Here is a 14455-nt window from a genome sequence, read left to right as displayed (position 1 = left end):
GTCACCCACAATGTTCATAGTTAACATAGTTATTACCAAATATTTCTCACTGCTCCCTCCTGTCTCATTAGCTGGCTAGGTGGTGCACTCTCTTCTCTTTTTCAAAGCCACGTTCCCCAAACTCCGCTCTTCTCCCCTCCCTGTCTTTTTTCCAGTCCTCAGGTTTTTTCCTTCTGGTTCCTACTTTCCTTCTGTAGCGCTTTGGTCCCTGAAGGCCTTCCAAGAACTCTGGAAACCGCCCCCTCCCTCAAGCCAGGGCGCAGCCACCTCCCCCTAGCAGGAAAGAGAGTTCCTGGGATCTTGGGCTCCCACTGCTCCCTCCTTCCACCTGAAAAGAAGTAGAAGAAAGAGCATTGGCTTTTGGCCAGCTTCTAGGCTATTGTCCCACTCTAGCTCCAGACCCTCAAAGCTTCCAAAGGCAATGTCGGGTCTTCAGGCGAGTTCTGCTGGTGTTTCTGCTGAAACTACTCTATTGCCATCTTATGGAATCAGGGTTTTCCTATATCTGTGTTGCTTCTCCTGAACTTTTTGGGACCCAGAAGACCAATTCCGTTATCCCAGGAAATGTCTGCAGACCACTTTGCCGAAAGTTCCCGCAAGTCTGGAAAATCATCAAGCATCATTGCGTCATTAGCATCCAGTTAGCCCAGCTGTCTGGTGTGTGTCTGTTTGCATAAAGCGGAACTGGCTTGTGCATGCCCTGCATGTGGGCACAGGTGTGAGTACCAGGGCACATACACGAGTCTGCAGACTTGTTGGTCCTTTCATTTACCATGACGTCTGCCCTAAGTTCACCCAGGAATGGATGGAGCTGACTGTCTCCATTTGTACCTTTCATCTATCACAGCAGTTAGCAGAGTTCTAAGTATACCACAAGTGCTCGATAAATGCCTGGTGATTGGTTGGTTCATTGATTCGTTTATTTACTCTTTCCCAGCCTGCTGATTGCTTGCTCTTAACTACCACTAAACTTCCTTTTTGGAAACTCCGGGAAGGGAAAAGGTTGTCCTACGTCTTCCTCCACATTCAGAAGCTCATCTGTCTCCCAATCCAGAAAGAAGACTGGAAATGACCAGTCTGGTAGGTTTAGAAAAGTCAGTCTTGACCTGAGGGATCCTACAAACACCTAAGTGGTCCTCGTCTGGGTGTACCAGAGGGTTAAAGCATCTCTTCAGTGGGCTTGGGCCAGTTTTAGACATTCTGGACCCTGTTACCTCTAGATTTTCTTGAAGCCATCCCATTTCATCAAGGGTCTTAAGTGGAAATTCCTTTTGGACAGAACTGTGTTTGTGGCTGTAGTTGTCCTAATGCTGACTAGTAAATGGGGCCTTAAATGTTGTGGGGGGCTTTTGTTTGTTTGTAAAGATGCCAGTGACGATGACGATATCCTTGAGGTGCCTCAGGGCCTGGCCAAACCTTCTGGGGCTTTTACTCATCAAATCGATGGCTTGGGGAATGGAAAGTTACTGAGCTAGGCTGTGTACAGACAGACCCTATATTCCCAGAGCAGCGGCAGCAGAGTAGAAGGGGCAGCTGCCCTCTCTCTCCCTGTCTCCTCTCCTCATCTGCCCTCTTAAAGTTTTATACTTGAATCTAGATGTTTGGGTGAGCAGGGAGCACTGACAGCATGGCTGAAATAAGCAAGCACATACCTGGCTCAGCTCTCATGCCCTCTTCTGGGCCCCCTTTAGGTGGCACCCAACAGGGGGAGTAGGTACAGTGCCTTGTGTCTCCCTGGCAAGCCTTGGCCTGCCAGCAGTCACGAGCATTACAGCAGCTCAGGTGCTAGCTTGGCAGGGAGCTCGGGGAGCAGCTGGCTGTTCTGGTTCCTGAGTCCAGCTCTGACAAGTGGCAGCTCGGGGTGGATGGGCAGGCTCATCACAGCCCAAACCATATCTACCTGCTCATCAGAGAGAAGCTAGGAGACCTCGGGATCTCACCTCTCTCCTGCTCCTCACCCCCACCCCGGCCCCCTGTGCTATGAGGGAGAGTGAGACAGAGCTGAGCAAACCGTTTGTAATCCTCTGAGCCAACCCCTGCTCAAAGACACACGGCTAGACTGTTTACCTTCGTGTCGAGAAGGAAGAGGCTCAGAAACTAGGAAGAGGGTAGCAGGCCTGTGCTCAGATGCTTTCATGTCCAGTTTTCCAGCTGTTTTGGGATATTTGGGTTTCCACACTCCCCCTTGCTTTTCTGGCTTCTATGGAGAGGTGTTAGTGGCCAAATTAAAGAGAGTAAGGAAATGGTCTGCAGTGGGTGTGTGTGTGTGGTAACTGGGGAGGGATGGGCAGGAGACGGGCCGATGACTAATGGGTGGCTGAACCAGGTGAAAATGATGGGGATGATAGAGGTGAATGAGTCCTCAAGTACATTCAATACAGAGTTGTGGACTTAAGATGCAGGCTTTGTCCTGAGTTCAAACACTGGACTCTGTCCTGTACTGCCTTTGTGACTTTCAGCAAGATTTTCAACCGCTAAGCCTTGTTTTCTTGCACGGTTGTATTAAATAAAATAATCTGTATTTCGTTTAATGTAAATATGTGCATGTATATATGCCTGACACGTAAATGTTAACTGTCGTAGTTACATTAGTAGTACTTTCTCTTGTGTCAAGTTCCCAGGGGTGTCATGGGCTGGGAAGGAAAGCTTAAGCCACCCAGCTGTGGGTTTGCCTTAGGGACTCCTCCCAGGTGACAGTCCCTGGCTTCGTCCCCGCCTCTCTGTGCCACCTCAGGTTTCTGGTGGGGTCCAGGCCCTGCTGGCTTCTAGATGTAGTAGCTTTGTTCTGAGGATGAGTGACTGGCCCTCAAGTGCACTCCAAGGTCAGAGCCACAGTCTTGCTGTCTGTCCTGGGACTCAGTGCCGGTTCCAGGCATTGTGGAACCGTGCCCTGGGTGTCACAACCTCCCGTTCCCTAGTGGGATGAGGGCTCCATGTCTGTTCAGCTCCTCTGATTTCATCACCTTCTCTCTGTACAGACGTGGGGCTTCTTAGCAAATCATCTACATTCACCCGGCATCTTTGCTTCACACCTGGTGGAGCCGTGGGAACAGCCCCCCGAGGCTCCTCCTTCAGCCCCACTTTTGAGGGCCCTGGAGGGGTCAGTCCTTCTCCTCTTGCGCAGTGTGTTTGCTATAGGGAAGGTGCTAGCCCCTTCCAGTGGAGCCCTGCCCCGAGGCTGGAGATGCAGCCTCAGAAATGCCATTTCCACTGCCTTGGCCTGTTGGATGTTCCCCCACCCCCACTCCCAGTGCTTCCACTTCTCTTTCAGGCATCACTCTCAGCCCCACTCTCCTGTTGACGCTCCATCCTCCCCATCTTAGTGAATGGCAACTCCAGCCTTCCAACTGCAAGGTCAGAAATCTTTGAGTCATTCTTGATTCCTCACCCATATCAAATCCATCAGCAAGGCCTCTGTACCTTTAAAATCTCTCCAAAATCTGCCTGAGCAATGAGGGATGTCCTTTCTCCCTGGTGTAAATGTCCCTGTTGACCACATGACGCATTGGTAAGAGAATCAAACCAGAGGTCAGGAGAAGTGAATGCAAGTTTCGGATCTGCAGCATTTTGACAAATAATAAATAATAAGCTGCAATGTGTTAAGTGTTTATTATATTCCAGGCACTAGGTCCTTTACATGGATTATCTTATTCACTGTGTTACCTTGGGCTGATGACTTCACCTCTCTGTTTCTGTCTCTTCTCTCCAAAATGGAGAAGACAACAGTTTATAGGAAGGTTGTGAGGATGTGGTGAAATCATGTCTGTGAGAGTCTTTGAAACAAAGCACCAAGGAATACTTATGCCCTAGTCTCACCAAAGAGCCAGAGGATCGTCATCGGGCCTTGGAGGAGGGTCACTGCATGGAGGAGGCACATCGGCAGAGTTCCGGCTGGTGATGAATTTGATATCCCAGCTTTGTGAGGGCAGAATCTGAGGCCCACGGTGGTGCTTTATCTGTCACCTGAGATCAGAGTGTCTGTCTCCTGGCACACATGTGACACCTGTTGCAGGAGAAACAGGCCCTGGCAGCTGGCACTCAGGGAGGAGAGGTCTGGCCAGGAGCAGGAGGAGTTCACTTATGGAGGGCAGGTGACAAGTGTCAATAGTTAAATCAGCGCAGTCGTTAGCTCCACGTTCCCCATTCCCCCAGGGGGCTAAGCAATGCGTCAGTGTCCACTGGCAGGGTTAAAACAGAGGCAAAGGCCAGAGAAGAGAAAATACCAAGTGTCCGTCACGGTGCCTGATGCACTCAGTAAATATTCTAGGCAGGGTGGGAGTGAGCGGGGGTGGGTCAGGGAACAGAGGGCAGTACCCGTGAAACAGACAGGAAGCATTATCCGTTGCTCTGCTCCCACTGAGTGCCTGCTGGCCCACAGCCTGCTTCCTCCTCTAGTCAGGAAGCACAGAGAGAAGAGAGTGAGAGAGCTACTGGCCACTGGCAGTTTACAAAACTCTAAAGGGGCTGGAACTCACGTCTTCTGACTTTCGAGTCCCAAACTCCAAAGTCAGAAATTGTTAGGGGGAAGGAATGCCTGTTGTGTGCTTCAGATGTGTGTCAAGCACCACACTGGGTCTGACGCACGAACCTAGTCCTCAACGGCAGTCCCGTGGAGCAGGCGCTGTTATCCCCTCTCCAGAGGGAGGAACCAGGGCCAAAGAGGTTCAGTCGCTTATTCAAGCAGCCACTGATTCTAAGTGGCAGATAGACAATTAGATCTTCCTGACACCAAAGCCTTGATTGTCTTTCAACTATTTCGTGAAATCTGAAAAGGGATAACCCTACTCCTTACGTTACTAGGGGCTGGGCTGTTGGCTAGCCTGTCTCCAGGTCTCAGAGGCACCCAGACTCGCCTGTGACCCGGAGGCAGGGCCTGGTTAGGGTTAACCTCATTGATCCCCTCTCCCTCCGGTGGATTTGTCCTTGTTCCCTGAGAGAACCACTTCTTACCTTCTTTTAAAGAGAAATAGAGCCGGTCACTAGTCAAAGGTGATAAAGACAGATTTTATTCAGCACTATTGCAGTACGGAAAAGAGACTTCAGTATAGAACGGAGCTCAATTCTGAACACAGCAAAGACAGCTGGGGATTCACAGCCAACAAGCAGAGCGAGGGGGTCAGTGGATGGAAGATTACTGAGAGGAGACATCAAGAGTGGGGGAGATTCTTGCTAAAGACAGATCAAGGACCTGTACATCAAGGGTGGGGGGATCCTGGCTGAACAGACTTAACAGGATTCTTCCTAAAAACTGGGCTAGGCCAGGGCCTAAGGATGAGGCCTAGTGACAAAGAGGGCTCAGAGGAGCACATCTAAAACTTGGTCAGGGAGAGAGTCTTTGCCACTTCCCAGCAAATGGCAGGGCAAGGTGTGCTGCAGACCTCAGTGACAGTTCAGTGACCTTGAGTTAGGTTGTCTCACGCGCCCTTGGTGTGACTTCCAAGAGTCAAAGTATTTCGCTGGGGCTGGAAACTGGTCTCTGAGAAAGAATGTGCATCTGAGACAGACTGTAACCCCACTGATAGGGGAAATAGCATTTTTATTATTATTTACTTACAACTTTGTCTAGAAGTAGATGGTTTTTAGTCATGAGAGCAAAGTCAAGGAAGAGAGGACCAAATCGTTCAGAGGCAGAAGCAAGGCAGGGCCTGCCCGCCAACCCCCACAGTGTGACTCATTTGTCACTCAGGCACCTGAGCCCCCGTCCACCAACCAACAGCTCCTTGGGCTTGGGAAGGGGGGAGGTGGCTCTTCCATGAGATGTGTCTGAGTTGGGATTAGCAGATGAACAAACAGCTTTCCCCTGAGGTCACCCAGAAATGTAGGGTATAGGTCTGGAAGTGTTCTTTCTCTTTCTCCCGTAGCCTCGTCTCACTTCCTGGGGCCCAGAATCCTGCTTTCCTGGAACGTCTCCCTGCAATGAACTAGTCTGACTTGTTCCTCACTGCCAGCTGGTCAGCCATGGAAACAGGAGAGACCTTGATGGCACAGGGATAAATCTGCAGAAGTCCCTGTAAACATAACATGAGTGGAGGTTTAATGTCTCTGCAGAAACCCAAAGGCGCAGATCTCCAGCTGAGGCCTCTGCCCCTGGGCCTCCTCAAAGTCTGTCCCAGAAAGTGCCCACAGGAGAAAATGTAGACAGAATGAGAAAATGCTGGCTTGTGAGACAGAGAGGCTTTCTGTTCTGATCCAGGCTTCAAAACAACCAATTCTGTGACTTTAAACTCTGAGCTTCCCTTTCCCTGTCTATAAAATGGGGGTAGTCAGACCTGGCCCATCTCATAAGATTCCCCCAAGGCTCAAATGAGATCATGCCTGTGAGATGCTTAGAAACACTGAAGGGCACACAAAACGGATCCTCACACACATGGCAGTCCCCCTGTTAGAGTCATTACGTGAACACTCATGCAAAATGTTGATGTCCACCTTCTGCAGGCCCCTATTTTGGGTTGTGCTCTTTCCTCTGTGTCTCGTTGGCCTTCTGTGTCTCTACTGTTCCTCATATAGGGGTTCCCATGACACCTCTGCTTTCTGCCAGCTATCAGCTCCCAGTGGTCTGTGACTGTCAGTCTACCTCCTTTTGTGCAGTGCCCACCACAATATCTGGCAGCATCTTGATGGCCCACCCTTTCCTGCCTCCCCCAGCTCTGGTTCCATCCAGCAACCCAGCCACTACTGGTGGGCAGAGGGGAGGGCCTCCCCAACTAGAAAACCTGCTGTCTCCCTGGGCTTGGAGGAAAGGGACTGAGTTGGAAAGGGAAATTGTGCAGGGAAAGCTTAGTTCCATTGCCTTTCACAACCATTTTCCCACAGTGGCCTTTGGGAGAAATCAACCTCAAGAGGCAACTCAGAAGAATCAGCTGTAGCAGGTTACCAAGGGGAGGACAAGGCTCCACGTTCTCCTGGCCTGGCTCCTTCTCTGATTCATGGAAGACAGCAAATTCTAATGAGAAATGAGCTCTTTTCCTCTCTGCCCTACTGACCTTCGCCAAGGTTGTAACTATCTCCCAACATCACCACCTCCACTTCATACTCACCATATGAGTGGTGAGGAGTAGCAGAAGAGAAGATGATTACCTCTGTTGTCCACCCAAATCTTACAGATTTATGAGGTCTTCTGGTTATGTTGACCTTGTTCCTCTCGTCTTCCTTCCCTTCCATAGGGTATGGCAGCTGGAGAGAACTGGCCAAGGCTCTGGCCAGCAGGAACATTCCAGCAGTGGATCCAAATCTCCAGTTCTACCATCCCCAGAGGCTGGGCCTCAAGGTATGTGGCAGGGCCAGCCTGTTTTCCCTTCTGGCGTCTTAACATGGGTCCTCAGCGGCCCCTGCCTCTTTTCTGTGATAAGAGGCAAAGGAGAAAGGAATGGCAATCACAGGATTTCCTAGCTAGGTGCGTGGAAATGTCCATCCTGCCCTCCTCAAAGCCTTTGTGTCGTAGTTCAAGATGCCCATGTCTGAACCACTCCAGGCATGTGGCTTCCATCTCCAACGGCAGTGGAGCACGTCCTGCCTCTTGCTGGCATAAAAACTGCACTGGTACTCTAGTGATGATCCCAGATGCTCACTGCTAAGAGTCAGAGATGATGAGGTAGACAGACACTCCTCCCTGCAGACAGCTGGGGGACAGAAATGTCATGGAGCGTTTTCCTGGAAATGTTTCCTCGGCCAGTGGTTCCTAGGGAGTTAGGAGCAGCTCTGAGTCGAGGTTAGGGAAATTGGGGTCCAATTCAATCTGGAGCCCTAAGGTTGAGCCTCTGAGCCTAGAACAGACATGGACCAACCAAACTGGACCTGTGGACCTGTACAGTTGGGAAGAGTTGGGGTGTCCCCAAGGGGCTCCCACTTGTTAGGATAATTGAGTGACAAACCTAGGCAGAGCCCTGAGGGGCTGTAGAGGAAGAGGGAAGCAAGATCCCTGCCCTCAGGAGAGCTTGATCTAATTAGGAAAAAAGGGTTTTTTCCATATGGGAAGACAGAAACTTCAGGAAAGTAAAAGAACCTTAGGAGTTTACATTGATGAAATCGTGAGGAGGCATATTCCTGAGTGTCCCCTAAGTCGATGAGCTTCCTGGGGCAGGGCTGTGTCTGCCGACCCCCTGCCTCCCCACAGGCACCTTCAAGGGGCCCGAATCCTGTTCTCACCTCATATCCCACCGAGTTCACTCTCCCGTCTTCTGCCAGGACCAAGATTTGGAGCGAGGCGGGAGCAGGAACAGCAGCTACCTGAAGTGGAATAAGCCTGTCCCCTGGCTCTCAGAGGTAAGGGCTCTCTATGTCCTTGTTCTTTGAGAGGGTTAACAAGGAGTTTTTACAGATAATTCCCGAGATCATGGAAAATTTTCTTCTAAATTCTTATTAAGAATTTTTAGCTAGGAGCCAGCCCCGTGGCCGAGTGGTTAAGTTCGCGCACTCCATTGCGGCTGCCCAGGGTTTCGCTGGTTTGAACCCTGGGCGCGGACATAGCACCGCTTATCAGGCCATGCTGAGGCAGCGTCCCACATGCCACAACGAGAAGGACCCACAGCTAAAAATACACAACTATGTACCAGGGGGCTTTGGGGAGAAAAAGGAAAAAAATAAAATCTTAAAAAAAAAAAAGAATTTTTACCTAATTTGAAAAGAAAGGTTCCGGGCTCATTCAATTTTCCTCCTTCAGAGAAGGAGAACTAACATTTGCTCTAGGCCTGTTGTGTGCCAGGCGTGGCGTGCATGTCATTGACTTTATGACCCTGTAAGATAGTATCATTATGCTCATTTTATGGTGAGAAAAACAAGAAAAGCTACATGGTTTTCATGTCCATGCCAATCCCCAATCTTAAAGAGAGGCTTCCCAAACGGTTTTTCTTGGACCATTAAGTCCCATAAGATATTCCAGGAAGAAAGGAGTCCACTATTAAATAACGTTTAAAACCTGTATATTACATCCGCTTCTTGGAAATACACATCAGCGCATGAAAGGTTCTGAGAAGTTCTGCAGTAGTCTATTTAACTTGCTTTAGCTCAGCAGGTACCAAGCTTATTTGCCTCCTGAATTGCTTTTTTTCCATGAAACATCTACTAAGAGTCTATGAAACTAGTGTTCTAAGGAACACGTGCAGGAAACTCTGCTTTAAAAAATTTTTATAGGACATGGTTAGATGTGTGAATAAAAGTTGTCATAACCATCATGACCCCTTTTATTTCTATAGGATTTGACAGATTTTTTTCTTTTGGTGAAGAAACTGTGGCTGGGGAGGTTAATTAACATGCACAAGATTACCTTGGGTAATTGATTATGCCAAGACTCCATAGTAGCATGGTGCTTTGAGGGTGGAAATTTTAAATTTGGATGTCATATTTTACAACTTGTCCACAACCCAGTGTCCTTTAGCCTGGAGGCCTGTGGAGGTACTTTGCTTGGCTGGGAGTGTTGGCCAGCCGCTTGTCTTTAACCATACCCATCACAGATTGATCTCTTCACCCTGGGCGATTTTATTTCCAATCCACCCATTTGCTGTGGGGTAGGAGTGGAGGCGGCAGTATCATGCTAAATGTGATGTTAGATTATCTACACCATGAAACTGCCTCTGTTGAAAGGCCTGAGAGAGAATGGATTACAACACTGGCACACCTGTACTAGGTGACGTCATCAGGTTATTATGCCCCACCCCACTTGGAGATAGTATTTTGAAAAGAAGGTGCCTTAAAGGGCCGGCCCGGTGGCCCAGTGGTTAAGTGCGCATGTTCCGTTTTGGCAGCCCGAGGTTCACCAGTTTGGATCCTGGCTGTGGACATGGCACCGCCTGGCAAGCCATGCTGCGGTAGATGTCCCACATATAAAGTAGAGGAAGATGGGCATGGATGTTAGCTCAGGGCCAGTGTTCCTCAGCAAAAAGAGGAGGATTGGCTGCAGATGTTAGCTCAGGGCTAATCTTCCTTTAAAAAAGGTGCCTTAAAGACCATTGGTTCAGTGATCCAAGCTTCTCTCCTCTGAGGTCAGTTCGGATCACTTTTCTTAACGAACCAATTATTTTGAAAGATTATAACTACATAATATTCTGCAATTATTAATCATTAATTTCCCTGCTTCTTTGGCCAATTAAGGATGGAGGTATATATATGAAGTGAAAACAGTGAACAAATAGTAAATAGTGATTAAAATAGGATTAGCTCTTTAAGGAAAGACAGTCATGCTTCGCATAATGATGTTTTGGTCAACAACAGACCACATACAGGAGGTGGTCCCATAGATTAGGACCACGCAGCCCAGGTGCGCAGCAGGCTGTATCATCTAGGGGTGTCTAAGGACACTCAGTGATGTTCGCACGATGATGAAATCGCCTAATGATGCATTTCTCAGAAGGTATCTCAGAATGTTAAGCGACATGTGCCTGTAGTTGATCTTTTAGTAAGTGTATATGGCCTTTTGCTGGTAAATGCCTGATTTCCATTGACTTTATTTATTTATTTTTTTTAAAGATTTTATTTTTTTCCTTTTTCTTCCCAAAGCCCCCCAGTACATAGTTGTATATTCTTCGTTGTGGGTCCTTCTAGTTGTGGCATGTGGGACGCTGCCTCAGCGTGGTCTGACGAGCAGTGCCATGTCCGCGCCCAGGATTCGAACCAACGAAACACTGGGCCGCCTGCAGCAGAGCGCGCAAACTTAACCACTCGGCCACGGGGCCAGCCCCAATTGACTTTATTTTTTTAATATTAAAAGTAACTTATAAAATCCTCATTACAGTCTTCATGGATCTTCAGGGAATCACTGGTCCCGTCTTATTTTACCAACAAGGAAAATAAGGCCCTGAAAGGTTAATAAATAACATAAGCAGTCCCACAGCTGCGCCGTGGTCCCAGCTCTCTTCCAGCCCATCATGGGCGCTTCTCTGTTTCCATCTCCTTACTAGTCTCCTGCCTTTTGACATACGGTTTCAGCAAGAAACACTCAGGTTAATGATATCTATCATTTATTGAGCATCTACTAGCTATCAGGAGCTATCGGGTTGTACTTATCCCCCCTTTTCAGGTAGTGGCTCGAAGAGGAGTTCAGGGGCCGGCCCTGTGGCCAAGTGGTTAAGTTTGTGCGCTGTGCTTCAGTGGCCCAGGGTTTCACTGGTTCAAATCCTGGGCGCAGACATGGTACCGCTCATCAGGCCAGGCTGAGGCAGCATCCCACATGCCACAACTAGAAGGACCCACAACTAAAAATACACAGCTATGTACGGGGGTGCTTTGGGAGTAAAGGGAAAAATAAAATCTTAAAAAAAAGAGGAGTTCACTCACTCACTTACTCAAGGTGGCATAACTGGTACACGGCCCGGCTCTGAAGGTGAGCAAGGACAGAAGATAAGAAGGCTGGCAATGGTCTCTTCTTTGACTGTCTCCCTGCCCCAGCCTTTGTGGGGCAGCTCAGGGTCTTTGAGGCCAGAAGTCGCCCTGGAAAGCGAAGCAGCCTTAGGCATTCTCCTTGGTGTGTCAGAAAGAGACCATCAGAGTAGATGGCTAGGGGGCTGGGCTTCATGGGGTATCTGCCCTCAAAAACTTATTCATGTCAACCCAAATCATAAGACACTAATTAGCAAACCCTACTAATTAACAAACCTCAGTGCTGATTTATTCATTTACCAGTAAATATCCATGACCAAAACAACCTGTGCTATTCAGGATACTCCCTCAGGAAAGTGAAAATAGTTAGAAGAAAGAAATTTGGTGGGGCCGGCCCCGTGGCCGAGTGGAGAAATTTGAACCCTTGTGCACTGTTGGTGGTGGGAATGTAAAATGGTGCAGCCTCTATGGAAGGCAGTATGGCAGATGCCCCCTAAAATTAAAAATAGAATTATTGGGGCCAGCCCTGTGGCCAAGTTCACACGCTCTGCTTCGGTGGCCCAGGGTTTCACTGGTTCGGATCCTGGGTGCGGACATGGCACCACTCGTCAGGCCATGCTGAGGCAGCGTCCCACATGCCACAACTAGAAGGACTCAAAACTACGATATACAACAATATATACTGGGGAGAAAAAGCAGAAAAAAAAAGAAGATTGGCAACAATTATTAGCTCAGGTGCCAATTTTTTTTTTAAAAAAAGAAATTTAAAAAATACTATTTCAGAAAGAAGTTTTTTTTTAAAGATTTTGTTTTTTTCCTTTTTCTCCCAAAGCCCGCCAGTACATAGTTGTATATTCTTAGTTGTGGGTCCTTCTAGTTGTGGTATGTGGGACACCGCCTCAGCAAGGCTTTATGAGCTCTGCCATGTCTGTGCCCAGGATTGGAACCAATGAAACACTGGGCCGCTGCAGTGGAGCGCGAGAACTTAATCACTCGGCCACGGGCCGGTCCCTCAGAAAGAAATTTGTTGAGTACAAAATCAGATCAAAGCGAGTCAGAGTTTTCATGGGTTGTGTTATGAGGCTTTGGTGAGGTGGTGTCCTTCCTGAGGACAGGGCTGGGTGCAGACTCCTCTTCCCAGGCTTCCCTTTTTTTTATAACAGCTTTTTGAGATATAATTCATATACCGTATAATTCATGGATTTAAAGTATACAATTCACTAGCTTTTTGTGCATTCATAGAGCTGTGCATCCAGAACTATTAATTTAGGACATTTTCATTACCACAAAAAGAAACCCCGCCCCGGCAGCCATCACCCTCACTGACCTCATCGGCCAGCCTTAGGCAAACACTAGTCTACTTCCTGTCTCCAGATTCGTCTGCTCTGGGCGTTTCACATGAATGGAATCATACAGTATGTAGCCATTCGTGCCTTTCAGTTAGCATGATGATTTCAAGGCTCATCCATGTTGTAGCATGTATTGGTACTTCATCTCTTTATTGCTGAATAATCTTCCATTGTGTGGATGTACCACATTTTGTTTATCCATTCCTCGATAGATGGATATTTGGGTTATTTCTGCTTTCTGGCTATTATGAATAACGCTGCTGTGAAGGTTGTGTACAAGTTTCTGTGTGGGTCGGACTTTCCTTTCTTCAGAACCATGAGTCACCATCAGCGTACACTCTGGTCACCTTGGTGACACACAGGTGGCATCTCAGCTCATTTACGAACCATCTATCCAATTGGGGATAATTTCATCCGTTAGAATTTCACCAGGGGCCGGCCCAGTGGCACAGTGGTTAAGTTTTCACATGTTCCGCTCCTTGGTGGCCCGGGGTTCGCCAGTTCAGATCCCGGGTGCAGACATGGCACCACTTGGCAAGCCATGCTGTGGTAGGCATCCCACCTATAAAGTAGAGGAAGATGGGCATGGATGTCAGCTCAGGGCCACTCTTCCTCAGCAAAAAGAGGAGGATTGGCAGTAGTTAGCTCAGGGCTAATCTTCCTAAATAAAAAAAAAAAAGAATTTCACCAAATAGGCCTCTGACCTCTTCCTCGAAGTCCAGAGCTACCTCTTATCTTCATGGAATCTGGAGCTCCGTGATTCCAAGCAGGAGCTCCCTGGAAGGACGGGTGTGAACTCGAGCATCTGGAAACTCTGAACAGGAACCTGGTGGATAGGAACTACTGGCCTCATTGTCCTGCTGTGTGGGTCATGTGATGCAGGCTTCTGTGCCTCTCCTCTAAGGCAGCCCACTGCCCCATGGGCTGAACCACCAGCCAGGTGTGCTGGCCTTGCGAGTGTGAATCTGACTGAGCTGCAGCGTGGTCCAGCGGAGGTCAGTGAGCTCACACCTCGGGATGGGCTCTGATCTCTCCTAAAGGTAGAGCCGACCGTTCCCTCCTCCCCGCCCTCTGCCTCTCACACTTCTGCCTCAGCCCCTGGCACAGCTGACACCTGTTTGTTTACGTGTCTCTCGTTTGAGGACCACGTCTCTTTTCATCTTTAACTGGTACAAAGCAGACACTGAGTGCTTACAGACTAAATGAAGGAACATACGGGTCCGGACTTCACTTCTCCAAGCATTTATTCATTCAGATAATTAAGATGTGCAGGGTCACAGAGGAGGGAGCTGTTAACTCTAAAGGGGACGTCAGAGACGGCCTCAGAGAAAGGTTTGAGAAGAGCCTGGAAGGACGAGCCACGGTTTGCTGGGTGGGGAGGAAGGGAACCGGCCTTCCAGCAGGAAATACTACTTGTGAAGACAAGGCGAGGTGCAGGAGCCTGAGGAAGCGGGGCCGCTTGGTGTGGGCGGCACGAGGTGAGCGAGGAGGTCGGTCAGAGCCTTCCCGTGCCAGAGTGGGGTTGGTCCTGAAGCCTCCGGGAGCCCTCTGAGTTCTGAAGCAGCAGACTGACTCGGCGAGGTCCGTGCTTTAGAAGACAGTTCTGCAGGCGCCGGGGCGGGGTGGACTGCAGCAGGGCAGACAGTGATGTTCCCGTGTGAGGACCCACCGGGCTGGCTTCACACTCCTGCATCCATACTCCCAGACTCCCCGCCCTGCTTCCACAGGATTAATTGCTGCGTATCCTTGGGGGGGTCAGTTTACCTCTCTGGGCCTCAATATTCTTGCCTCTAAGA

General features: G+C 49.0%; 1 protein-coding gene across 1 annotated transcript in view; it reads left to right on the top strand.

The window, feature by feature from the left end:
• The window catches only part of B4GALNT3 (beta-1,4-N-acetyl-galactosaminyltransferase 3), a 94169-nt gene that overhangs the window by 59411 nt on the left and 20303 nt on the right, over positions 1–14455 (top strand). Inside the window, exons 2-3 of the mRNA XM_023642955.2 lie at positions 7164–7267; positions 8185–8262. Of these exons, the coding sequence (XP_023498723.2) occupies positions 7164–7267; positions 8185–8262 (182 nt within the window). The remainder of the gene's footprint in view (positions 1–7163; positions 7268–8184; positions 8263–14455) is intronic.

The sequence above is a fragment of the Equus caballus genome, chromosome 6, assembly GCF_041296265.1.
Source record: "Equus caballus isolate H_3958 breed thoroughbred chromosome 6, TB-T2T, whole genome shotgun sequence".
Lineage (NCBI taxonomy): Eukaryota > Metazoa > Chordata > Mammalia > Perissodactyla > Equidae > Equus > Equus caballus.
Note: the sequence above shows the minus strand (reverse complement) of the source record. Positions and strands in the feature narration are given on the sequence as shown.